Raw genomic sequence first — 13,050 nt, 5'->3', positions numbered from 1 at the left:
GCAATCTTTTTGCAGTTGATTGGCAGCCTGTTCCATCGAATTCTGTGGCAGTGACAAAATACCTCTTGAAATAGGATGTAAATGGTAGGCTTACATTTACACTATCACTTCATTCTTTTTCCTTTGAAACAGAACAAAAAATAAGGTGCTGGAAGATTTAAAAATGAAATGATCTGTGGAGACTTACTTAGTCTTATTTTAATGTTAGATCTCTGACACAGGGTAAGTCCAGCTTCTTTGAGAAGAGGACTTTTCTAGCATGGAGGTAGTTGTGCAATTTTAACACAGGATTTTGTTTCAGAATTCAGGCCTTCTTTCATAAAAAAATGTTTATTTTTTGTGGTGTGAAGGTGATAACTTCCATGTACATGCAAAGTGTAGTGAGTAATGAGTTTGTGTAGCCCTTGAAGTAAACAGAATGAATTTTTGCCAGTGAAATAAAAGATTATGATTTGCTGATTTGTTTAGCAAAATATTCTGCATGTCTTCCAAACAGTGCCAAAGTCCCAATTCCCCCCACTCAGCTGGCAAAAATAAGCTGTTTTCTTCTAGTCGCTCTTAAAATGGCAGATCTTTAAGGACTCTTTCTGCAGAGCAGGGGGGTTGGAACTCGATGACCTTTAAAGGTCCCTTCCAACACAAACTATTCTATAATTCTATGAAAATCACAAACATAGAAGTACAAAATATGATCAGAGTATGATGAACTAAATGTCAAACTGAGTAAGGGATGCTGAAGTTCATACTCTTGCTATCAGATCAAGTGTAATGTTCAAAATCCACAGGATTTCAGGTTCCCTTTTGCCTTCACAAAGATATCACAGAATTTACCTTGCTGTGGCCATTGGATACTGCAGGACTTGGATTGCCTATAACTTTGGTTATAGTGAATAATAAACCGTCTAGTCGGTTTGCTTTGGAGGTTGTATTTTAAAAGCTAAGTAGGAATAGATAATATAGATAAGACAGATAAATAGGAAGCTCTTCTCTGGTACTGTAATGAAAACCTCACTGTAATAGACTTGATTTAAGAACTCTGCTGAAGAATGAGTTCAGCCAAACCAGTGCAGGTTTCATGTACTCGGGGATACCAGTGCATATTCCCTTCAATTTGTTTTATTTTCCTTATTACTACCTGGCACACTTCTTGCCTTGCTATGGCTAAATACACACTAGGATTCTTCTTTGGCAAGGCTGTAATTAAAAGGGGTATGTTATATCCACAGATGTTCTTTGCAAGTAAATGTCTTTTATCATCTAAGTAGTAGTTTTGATGGTAGATCTTCTTTAGTCCCGCAGAAAGACAAATAATACTTGTAAAAAAATACATGTAAAAATACAAGCATTAGACACTAGTGGCTTTGGCCCAAAGTCACACTCGTGCAGATGTGGCTTAGGTGTAGACTGGACCTTTGTTTTCTCATTTCAATTTTTTCACCTTATCTTCTGACCTTTGGATCCACCATTCCTTCCATATCCCTCATGCATTTTGTCTTGGTGTCACCCCCCAGACCCTCACCCCCAATTTAGCATGTTCAGAGATCTAACTACAGTAGACATCCATTTTTAACTTTGGCTCATTCAATGCTGACTCCAAGGAAATGATAGTCCAACATTTTTTAAAGTAAACCTATTCCTAAATAAAATATTTATCAATTCAGGTAGTAAATTGCTTTAGCTTTCCTACTGAACTTCTATGTGAGGGTTTTCTACACTTTGTGTGTTGTGTTGGGGAACTCTTGGCTAGGTCTCAGATGCCTAGTGAATAAAATAGTAATCTCCTAATAAGACATTTCTTTGGGGAAATAAATTTCCATAGTTTTGATGAATGGTTAATGCAATTATATAATGCAATTATAGCTAATACATAACACAGCAAGCTTTCAGGAAAAAAAATATATAGTTTTCTTATGGGTATGAGGAAGAAGAGGAGGAGCTGTTTTTTACAGATTGGCATTTTGATCCATGATGGGTGTTTTTAAGCTTACTGAATTGGGGATCTTTTTTTCCCTTTGCTGGATCTCTTTCTTCCCTTGTAAGTACTCATTCTCTTGCTTTACTTCTAACCCAGATCTGGTCAGGTTCTTGATGAGTGTTGGCAGCCTGGAAATAGCATTTACGGAAAATCCACTGCGGATGGGAAGAGGCAAGGCCTTTCTCCTTTCCACCCAGGTTGCTGGGAAGGCAGGAGAGAGGAGCAGGTTCCTACTTTTGGTGGAAGGTAAACAGGGCATGGAGAGCTGTGATTTTTTGCTGCTGGCATAAAATTTTCTTGCCAGTGGAAGGTCAAACGAGGTGGGATTCTGCTCTGTCAGGTGCCTTTTTTCCTCTCTCTTCGTTACATCCTGAGGAGTGTTATTTGTTCTGTGTTGGCCAAGGTTATACCAGCCCAGGAGAATGTCCTTTTAGCCATCTCCTGATGGATTTCTTTACGTCATTTTATATTCTCTAGAAATGTAGTTGTTTAGCCATTTTGCAAAGGGTGCTGGCAAACTGAAGATGTTACGTCTGTGTTTTATATTATCTGATTGTTTGGACACTGCCACTGCGTCATTTAAGCTGTATTAACATACTGTGTAAGCACTCCTAATCAGCTTCAGTGAGTACCTATACATCCCTCCAAGACTTAAACAGGCTCAGAAACGCGTAATGAAGTGGTTTCAGTTATAGAAAATCTGGGAAAGGACAGTGCTTCAGTAACTCCTGGAGGGGTGATATCTGTATGGAGGCTTGAGGGTTAATTGGAAAGTCTGGCAAGGAGCTGCTGCTTGTTTAAGTACTGAAGTATAAATATTAAATATACAAGTACTGAAATATTAAAAAAAAAAAAAAAAAATTAAAAGCCAGACTGAATTCACTTGATTCATTTTAAATAAAAGTGTATTTGATTTATTTTCTTACCAGTGGAATACTTGTTCCAGTGCTGTGATTTCTCCAGTGTGATATCACAGGCAAAATGGAATAGAAATAAATTTTTCTTTTTCTTTTCTTTTTTTGTTTTGTTTAAAGGAAGCACTAGCCCATTAAGGAGAACATGTGAATAATATTTATCTCAGCTGCAAATATTATTGAAATCTTTCTTAGTCATAAACTCCTTTGAAAGATCCGCCCCCCCTTCCATCTCAAAGGCTGCTTTTGGCAGCATTCTCTGTTATGCATCGTGCTGGTGATGGAGTTGATGTAATGACATCATTGGCAACATTTGCATACTCTTTCAGATAAAAATCCTACATACCTAAACAAATTAATGGATTTCCTATGTTCACTGCTCTCGCTTCCCTTCTGTTATTTTTGGGTGTGTAATTTATTTTATTTTTTTTCTTCCTTGTGACTGTGCAGTGGGATAAGTACATTCCAGTGCTGAATTCCTACCCTACACGTTCTCTTCCCGTGGGTTTCTGTGCTGGAGAGCGGGCTCTGAAAGGTTCAAGAGTGTTTTGTCTTTCGGTTTCGTGCTCAGACCGTTCTTTGTGTTTTGATACTTGTAGAAACTTAACCTCTTCTTTCTAAACCGGCAATATTCTGACGTTCACCTTGGTGCTTATGCCAAATGTTTAACAAGCAGACATTAAAAATGCAGTGTGGTCTTGGCAGTGCCTTGTGCTGACCTCTCTTGCCTGTGATGAGTTACCAGACTTTTTTCATAAATTGTATTTACTAGTTGTATGCAGACAACAGATTACTTCCGATTCACCGTAAGGATAAGCATTGTTTTGTAGTTTATAACTGAGATCTAGGCATAAAAGTCTTAATTCTGGTTTCTCCCAGATGAGGAATGTAGCACTGTTGCTTGTTTTTCTTTTTGGTGAAAGAAAATTATAGTAGCATGTGTTTAAGTTGGGTGATTGTGACTAGTTGAAAGCTCAAGCTTTTAAATACTACAAATCAGATAATTTTAAAGAAGTACGTATATAAAGTCCAAAAAATATAAATGAGGCTTGTGCCAGTTTCTATACAGACTGTAATAAAAACTCAGTTGGCCTTTTGCTGCAATAGCAAATTTTTCCTATGCGCTAAAAATAAAGGGTTTGTTTTGCATCTTGAATGTGGTTTTCTTTATGCCGCATTTGGATTTTCATCAAATCCACCAATTCTCAAATAAAGACTATTCCAGGCTTTGGAAGGCAAACTTTTATAACTGTAGCTTTTATGCCATCACTCGCACTTATTATTGCTATTTAATTAAGTTGATACAGAGTCAGATACTCTTTAGCAGTTCATTTCTTTCTATCTTGGTCTCTTGGTTTGTTTGTTTTTCCTTGCCCTGTTAGGAATACAAGTGTCAATATCTATTTAGGAAGTGTTAAAGCTTGCACAACTCTCTCTCTCTTATTTTTCTTTTTTTTTCTTTCTTTTTTAAATACCTTTATTGTCCAAATAATAACATCAGATCTTACCAGGCTGCAGTGGTGTGTTCTTGCCCACACTCTGGAGCTGTCGTCTTGTGCCCACACCTAATGCTTTCCCTGGTATTTTAAATAAATTTGGCATACAAAGCTACTTTTTAGCATTTAGGATTTTTCAAGCAGAAAGCTCCGGCAAAGGTATTTTGAGTCTCTTTACACTTGGTATTCTTGTGTAAGGTTAGAATTTCTTTTTTTCCACTTGCATCCCTTCTTCCTCCTTCTGCCAGTTCACCTGGAAATGTTCCCCAGCGTGTCTGGGGGTGGCTTTGTGGAATCTCTTTTTATTTTCTTTTTTTTTTTCCTTTCCCATAGCTATGCCATATATAAAAACTTGTTTAAATACAGTTTTGTTGTAGGTGTACGACTTTTCTTTTTTTTTTTTCTTTTTTTTTCTTTTCCATAGCTATGCCATGTATAAAAATTCATTTAAATATAGTTTTGTTGTGGGTGTACAACTACTATTGCAGTGTCTAAATGGAAGTGCACACCATTTAAAAAAAGGATGGAGCTGGGTCGGGGGAAGTTTAGCAGTTGGCCACTCAGACCAGTCCAGCCCTGGAAAAATTCCTCATCTCCCACAGCCAGATGTGTTGATTCCAACCAGTCATTTCAAAGAAATTTTGGATGCTTCTCTTCCTAATAAATCCTATTCTTACCGAATATATGGTTCTGGGTCAGAAAAGAAGTAGGTGGTTTTATCCACAGCGCTGTCCTGTACTGGATCTGTGGGCATTATGGCCTTTTGAAAGGAGTCTGATCCTTAGGAGCTGCTCAGGAAACCTGATATTTCCTCCTCTTTGAGCTGCTATATCCAGAGTTTCTGGTTTTTTTTCTTGGTATTCCATGGGTATTGATAAACAGCAATGCAAACAGAGTGTCCTTAAAACAGTATTTTATTTCTGGGGGGATGGTTCTGGGTCAGAAAAGAAGTAGGTGGTCTTTTCCATAGCACTGTCCTGTATTCTTTGAGCTGCTATATCCAGAGTTTCTGGTTTTTTTTCTTGGTATTCCATGGGTATTGATAAACAGCAATGCAAACAGAGTGTCCTTAAAACAGTATTTTATTTCTGGGGGGAGATACAGTGACAGTAGCTATTTTAATTCACTATATCGCTATTTACATATTGTCAGTTTGGGTCCTATTTCCTTTTAAATCAGGATTATATTTCAAGGGGAGGGAGGGGAGGGAATAACCTTCATTTTTAAAAGGACTTTTACAGGAAACTGCATGTTTTGCGTCCTCAGGGTTATTTTGAAAGCTGCAACATACACAGGAACAGGATAGCAGGTTTTGAAGTGAAAGCCTATGCCAATCCGACGGTGGTTCGGTGCGAAATCCACCACGGCCAGACCGGAGGGATCTACGTGCATGAAAAAGGAAGAGGACAATTCATAGAGAACAAAATCTATGCAAACAATTTTGCAGGCGTTTGGATTACCTCAAACAGCGACCCAACAATAAGGTACCGTTTTCCTACTTCAAAGAAAAGATTTGATGGGGATGGGAAAAGTGCAGTTTTATTTCATTTATTTATAATGAACTATAAATACCCCCGTATACATAAAAACGTGATTTCTGTCTGCGTCTGGTTAAACTGCATTTTTAGTTTGCAGGTGTACTTGGAAGTGTGTATTTCTCAAAATGATAGAATGTAAATTCTCTATTTTAAATCTGAATATTGTCCAGTCCTTGACACTACAGACATGTAGAGTGTTGTACAGTGTATTATAATCATTCCGTAACGTGGCAACTCTCGTTTCTTAGGGGCAATGCAATTTTTAATGGGAATCAAGGTGGTGTTTATATCTTTGGTGATGGACGAGGCCTTATTGAAGGAAATGACATTTACGGTAAGCTAATTTGCGTGTTGCATCTTGAATTCTGAGAAAAATGGGTATGTAAGTTGTATTAAATAACATTTTTGTTACCAGGTAACGCGTTAGCAGGAATACAGATCCGAACAAACAGCTGTCCCATCGTTCGACACAACAAGATACACGATGGTCAACATGGAGGGATTTATGTAGTGAGTATTACCTACAAATAGGCATAAAAACCTGTTTTCTCTTCATATGAAAGTTAGAAAAGAGTACTCCATGCAAAATGTTTGATTGTACTTAAGATGACTGAGTTTCTCACATTATAAACGAGGTTAATTGTACTAGAGTGAAGCTGGTGCTGTTATTTAAAAGATGAAGTCTCTTACGAATGTCACTAAATTATTTCTATTGCAGAGTAAAAGATTTAAAATGGGATAGATGACGGATTTTCAGCTTTTCTTGGTTAAAAGCTTTTTAAAGATTTAGTTTTCATAGTAGTCTGTCATCATTTAGAGAGAAAAAATAATTAGAAATCTATTCAGCTTTTTTTGAGTGTAATGTGTTTACCACTAACCTTAGAAAACATATTTATTTTTTTTGCCTTCAGGATGATACAGGTTGCAACTGCTGTACGGTCGTGTATTGTAAAAGTGAGGAATAAAGCCCAATTCCCAGCATGTGCAGGGGCTCTGCTAATTGAACTGAAAGAGCTCTCAGGTTCCCTTAAACAATATCAGATTTTTTTAAAGAAATATTTGCCTTATCTTTCTGCCAGAAGTCACCTGAGGCCCAGCTGATGCTGCAAGTGATGTGGCTTCTTCGGGTCCTTCTGTAAATGAGCTTTCCCTGACCCATTGCGTTACTTTTAAGCACAAACACGTGGTAAAAATAGTTATTTTAAGAGAAACACCAATTTTTTGTCAGTCTGGTGGACAAGGCTGGGTGTAGGTTTAAGTGCCAGGAACCAGAGCTTTCATCTGGTGGCCCTGGGGAAGGTGCCTCTTCTACCAACAGCCAGCAGAGATTGGCAAAAATACTCCTGCAGACCTTGAAATATCATCATGTGACATGCAGAGCGCTCTTCATTTCGTGGCAAACATTCAAAATCATGACGTACTGCTATTTAAAAATAATAAAAAAAAAAGTTAAAATATGCACTGAAATAGAAAAGAATGACTTTGCTACAGTAAAGAAGCCACGGAGGGACGTGCACTGCCAGAACAAGGGTATTGACAGATAAAGGGTTTTCTCAACTCTGAAATTATCTTGTATTTAGCATGAAAAAGGACAAGGCGTGATCGAAGAAAATGAAGTTTACAGCAATACTTTGGCTGGAGTCTGGGTGACAACGGGCAGCACCCCAGTCCTGAGGAGGAACAGGATACACAGTGGGAAACAAGTGAGTTTTGCTCCACAGTTACAGGAGGGGGCATAGAGAAAAAAATTCTTCAGGGGTTTTATACTTCATTACTTTGGAACTAATCATTTAACTCTCGATGTGTCAGGTCGGAGTTTACTTTTATGACAATGGACATGGCGTGTTAGAAGACAATGACATCTATAACCACATGTACTCAGGGGTTCAGATAAGGTAAAATGTATTTTTATTTTATATCAAAGCAGACATTTTTTTGTGTCTTTTAAACTGTTCGAAACAAGTGAGTTTTGCTCCACAGTTACAGTTACAGGAGGGGGGCTGTAGAGAAAAAAAGTTCTTCAGTGGTTTTATACTTCATTACTTTGGAACTAATCATTTAACTCTCGATGTGTCAGGTCGGAGTTTACTTTTATGACAATGGACATGGCGTGTTAGAAGACAATGACATCTATAACCACATGTACTCAGGGGTTCAGATAAGGTAAAATGTATTTTTATTTTATATCAAAGCAGACATTTTTTTGTGTCTTTTAAACTGTTCTTGTTTTGTTTCTAAAAATAACTTTTTTTAAATCTGTTATGTCTGAATATCCTCTGCTTCAAATTATGAGTAAACTTTTACTAATAGAGCCTGATATCAAGAAGAATGTGTAGCCCTTGAAGTCTGTAAAGCTAAAATCTGTTTGCATGTATGGAAATAACTGTATTTTAGTAAGATTTTTTTAAGCAGTGAGATCTGTGGGGCTCTTTTATAGAGGTATTTTAAACATTTGGCCTTGGGAGGTAGTAAACTGTTTAAAATCATTTAATTTAAATGATTTCTTCACTTACGTTTTCCTCTAGAACTGGAAGCAACCCCAAAATTAGACGCAACAAGATCTGGGGCGGTCAGAACGGTGGAATTCTTGTCTATAATTCTGGTAGGTTTGTTTTTCACCTTTATCCAGAATTGTTCCTGTTCTGCATTATTATCTCTTCCTGTTTATTATCCGGTTTGATTTTTAATTTTTTTTTTCCCCACCCTTCCTTCAATTTTAGGCCTTGGATTTATAGAAGACAATGAAATTTTTGATAATGCCATGGCTGGCGTGTGGATTAAAACAGACAGTAATCCTACACTAAGAAGAAATAAAATCCATGATGGAAGAGATGGAGGCATCTGCATATTTAATGGGGGAAGAGGTAGGTTTTTTTCCCTTACTGGCATATACTGAATATTCTGGATAAGAGTTTTAATTTCCGATTAAGCTGTGTCCTTTTTCAAGTGCTTTTTAGAAACCTAGCTCTTGTCTTCTGAAGTAATAAAATAGTTACAACGAACGTACACTGAGGCTTTTTAGCCTTAATTACATCAGTAATAGTGAAATCCGTGGGAGGCAGGGAGGTAATTAATCTCATCCGAGATGACTGTTAAATTGCTGCTTAGGACAGGCCTTTCATCCCATCTGCCTCTGCGAGCTTTGCCCTTTGACTGAAAGACAGGGTTGGATTCCAGTCCTGCAGCCAAAATCCTGCATCTGAACCGTTCAGGTTCTGCCGATGTCAAAGATTTTGGGGAGGAAAAAAAGATCTGTAAGAAATCTCTTTGGAAGTTAGCAGTGGTCCTCCTCTGAAATCCCTCATCTGTTGTGGGTCCCGCTCTCAGTTTCCGACGTTTTGTGGATAATCACTTGCTGTAAATGAGCTTTTATTTTAAGTTAAGCATTCTGAAATAGTCAGGAACAGAAATGCCAGTTTAGCTTTGCTCTGGCAGGCTGCTCGCTTTAGAAGGCAAGAACAGAAAGATGTTAAAAAAATTTGAAGAAAAACTCCAAAAGCGATAAGACTTAGTGTTTCCTCAAAAAATAAAACGGAGTTTTCTGTAATGGTGAGTACGATCCCAAATTCTGTTCTGTGGCCTGAAAAAATACATGATTCTACCCTCAGAATGACTTCAAACTTGTGTGGCTGACTTCAGTGCTGGGGGGTGGGGGAGGTGTGTGTGTTCCCCAAATGAAAGGAATTGGGAAGATGATGGTATGTGAGATCTTGTGAAAACTATTTCCTGGGATGGGGAGCTTTCACACAAGTTCAGATGTTGCATTTTTGGTCTGTCAGGTCTTCTGGAGGAGAACGACATCTTCAGGAACGCTCAAGCCGGTGTCCTCATCAGCACCAACAGCCACCCTGTGCTAAGGAAAAATCGAATATTCGATGGATTTGCTGCAGGTTTGTGGGGTTTAAATCAAATTTTGCTCTTTATATCAAATTAGTGCTCTTCCCAAAGCTGAACTCTTGAGTTTCTTTACCCCCCAGTATTTAGACATTTTAGCAGAGATCGGGATATCCTTCTGTGAGTTCTAGACATCATTAGAGAATTCAGAATTGTGGCCAGAATATCTTCACAGCAGCCTCAGGAGTTCCTCACCTCTTGAGAAACAGCACATATGCTGCCTTCTTGTTTTCCTCTGAAATAACTTTTCATTGTTTTATTTCAGAACTAATTGATAAAATTGTCCAGGACGTATTTATAGCTGATCTGCTGGATGCTGGTTTGAATATTTTCTCACTGCTTTTAAAACATCAGAAACAGAGTAAATAGACATCTTAAAGAGATTTGAATTGCATCTCAAGTTCAGCTTTCTCACTTGAAAAATTGTACTTGTTACTCCGAGAGTGGTGAAGAATGTTTTGTAGTGATTTTTGTGCGATTTAAGGATGGCAGTTCCGTAGGTCTTGCGTTTCATTCCCTTTTCTCAAGTTCAGCTTTCTCACTTGAAAAATTCTTAAAATGAGCACTTCTTACTCCCAGAGAGGTGAAGAATGTTTTGTAGTGACTTTTGTGCGATTTAAGGATGGCGGTTCCGTAGGTCTTGCTTTCCATTCCAACTAAAATTGCATTCCTGAGTTTTCTCCTGTCTGTCTTTCAGAAGAAGTGAGTTTTCTGAGAAGGTGTTTTTTTGGGGTGTGGGGAGGGGTGTGGAAAGGAAGGGTTGTTGAGAGCAGGCCTGGACGAATGACTGGGAAGACACTGGTTACTGATAGAAAGCTGAGATTTAAAGACATGAATTTTAGGTGCCCACCTTGAGAACTCTTTTTTGGAAAAAGCTGTTTTGAAGAGGGTAAGGTACGTGCACAAGAACTTCTGAATGCACGTGAAGGTGCTTTAAGCATCCAAAAATCCTATCGCCTTGAAAAATCCAAGATCCTAGTTTTAATATCAGATAAACTAGTAGCATGTTGTTACCCCCAGAAACCACGCACAGCAGCGGTACCTCTTTGAAAGGATTCAAGAGAAGGATTTGAACCTCAGATTTTACAGCAAATTCCAGTGCCATACCTAGTGATGTCCTTTTCCTTTTTTCCCCATGAATTTATGATGCTTTAAAAAAACACCCAAACAAACTATAGGTCACGGGAGAGCTACAAACGTGCCCCACCTGAGGATTTAACGTCCCCAATTTCTTTTCTCTCCTTTGTTCCCCTGCCCCAATGAAGGTATCGAGATAACAAATCACGCCACGGCGACGTTGGAAGGCAATCAGATCTTCAACAACCGCTTCGGGGGTTTATTTCTAGCATCCGGGGTCAACGTCACGATGAAAGGTGAGTCGGAGCCTCAGCCCTCATCAGGGGCATTGGGTCACTTTGCATTTATTTATTTGCTGCTGGGTTTAGGGTTTATCGTACCCGTTTTTCCCATTTTTGGCTCAGATTTCATACCGCCTTAAGTTGAGCTGTAACTTAATTTTCAGCTTCAGGTAATAAGCTTAGTTAAACTGTCCTAGATTTTTAGACAGTCAGACACTTTCAAAGGGAACTTAAGGTTTTCCTTTCATATTAAAACTCTGTTATTGGCTCTTCTGTCTCAAAATTAGTTTTGAACCGGTTGCTGGTCTTTGGCACATCTCAAATTCCAATTCTAAGTTAGAAGGGAAGGTCTTTTGTCAGATACCTGAAAACAAGTGTCCAGCAAAGAAACACACCCCACTTGGCTTTTAGGATGTAAAAGTGTGAATATTGACAATCCTAAATGACTTTATTCAGAAAATAGGAGCAGTTTATATAGAATTCCCAGGTATAGTGAGGGCCTGAGGTCCTGTTCATGAGACAGGATCCTCTTGGAGGAGATTGGAGCGCTGGTTTGAAGGTCAGAGAGCTCTCCAGGAGCTTATTCTAGAAGTTCCTTATTCTTCTAGAAGTTCCAGGAGTTCCTTATTCTAGCAGGAAAAACATTCAGTTTGCAAAATTTTCCCCTGCCTGGCTGGATTTTTTAAGCTTTTCCCTTCTTTACACCACTTAAAAGACAATTTCTGGCTCCCTGACCGCACCAGTGGGTGCTGTGGTGCTACTGGGAGCGGACACTTACAGGTTTAGCTCTTAAAAAGGATGGGGGGAAGAGGGGGGCTTTACTTTAACACCTCAAGAAAAAAAAAAAAGTCATTGATGGGGGTGTGATTAGTTCTTGGCTTTGTTTTTTCCTCCTATAGAATTCCCAGGTATAGTGAGGGCCTGAGGTCCTGTTCATGAGACAGGATCCTCTTGGAGGAGATTGGAGCGCTGGTTTGAAGGTCAGAGAGCTCTCCAGGAGCTTATTCTAGAAGTTCCTTATCTTCTAGAAGTTCCAGGAGTTCCTTATTCTAGCAGGAAAAACATTCAGTTTGCAAAATTTTCCCCTGCCTGGCTGGACTTTTTAAGCTTTTCCCTTCTTTACACCACTTAAAACACAATTTCTGGCTCCCTGACTGCACCAGTGGGTGCCGTGGTGCTACTGGGAGCAGACACTTACAGGTTTAGCTCTTAAAAAGGATGGGGGGAAGGAGGGACTCTGCTTTAACACCTCAAGAAAAAAAATAAAAGTCATTGATGGGGGTGTGATTAGTTCTTGGCTTTGTTTTTTCCTCCAACAGATAACAAAATAATGAACAATCAAGATGCCATAGAGAAAGCTGTCAGCAGAGGCCAGTGTTTATACAAGATCTCAAGCTACACCAGCTACCCCATGCATGACTTCTACAGGTAACAACAGCTTCTTTGTCCTCACCTACAGCAAAGGCTTCAAATAAACACAAGTTCCAGCTTGTGCCTGTTGCCCCTTGTCCTGTCACTGGTCACCATTGAGATGAGCCTGACCCCATCCTCTTGACACCCACCCGTTGGATATTGATAAGCATTGATTAGATCCCTCCTCAGCCTTCTCTTCTCCAGGCTAAAAAGACCCAAATCCCTCAGCCTTTCCTCGTAAGGGAGATGTTCTAGTCCCCTCATCATCTTCATAGCCCTTTGCTGTCCCCTCTCCAGCAGTTCCCTCTTGTTCTGGAAGTGGGGAGCCCAGAACTGGACACAGTGCTCCAGATGGGGCCTCACCAGGGAAGGTAGGAAGGGAGGATGACCTCCCTTGACCTGCTGGTCACACTCTTCTTGGTGCACCCCAAGAGAGGACTGGCCACCTTGGCCCCAAGAGCG

The 13,050-nt window shown here is 39.2% G+C and overlaps 1 protein-coding gene across 2 annotated transcripts in view; it reads left to right on the top strand.

The window, feature by feature from the left end:
* The window catches only part of FBXO11 (F-box protein 11), a 36,502-nt gene that overhangs the window by 21,229 nt on the left and 2,223 nt on the right, over window positions 1–13,050 (top strand). For both annotated transcript variants that reach the window (XM_014962431.1, XM_014962430.1), the window contains exons 11-20: window positions 5,652–5,869; window positions 6,172–6,257; window positions 6,339–6,433; window positions 7,504–7,626; window positions 7,733–7,818; window positions 8,449–8,525; window positions 8,644–8,787; window positions 9,703–9,813; window positions 11,083–11,190; window positions 12,495–12,603. In XM_014962431.1, coding sequence (XP_014817917.1) covers window positions 5,652–5,869; window positions 6,172–6,257; window positions 6,339–6,433; window positions 7,504–7,626; window positions 7,733–7,818; window positions 8,449–8,525; window positions 8,644–8,787; window positions 9,703–9,813; window positions 11,083–11,190; window positions 12,495–12,603 — 1,157 coding nt within the window. The remainder of the gene's footprint in view (window positions 1–5,651; window positions 5,870–6,171; window positions 6,258–6,338; window positions 6,434–7,503; window positions 7,627–7,732; window positions 7,819–8,448; window positions 8,526–8,643; window positions 8,788–9,702; window positions 9,814–11,082; window positions 11,191–12,494; window positions 12,604–13,050) is intronic.

The sequence above is a fragment of the Calidris pugnax genome, unplaced genomic scaffold (assembly GCF_001431845.1).
Source record: "Calidris pugnax isolate Ruff unplaced genomic scaffold, ASM143184v1 scaffold147, whole genome shotgun sequence".
Classification (NCBI taxonomy): Eukaryota; Metazoa; Chordata; class Aves; order Charadriiformes; family Scolopacidae; genus Calidris; species Calidris pugnax.
Note: the sequence above shows the minus strand (reverse complement) of the source record. Positions and strands in the feature narration are given on the sequence as shown.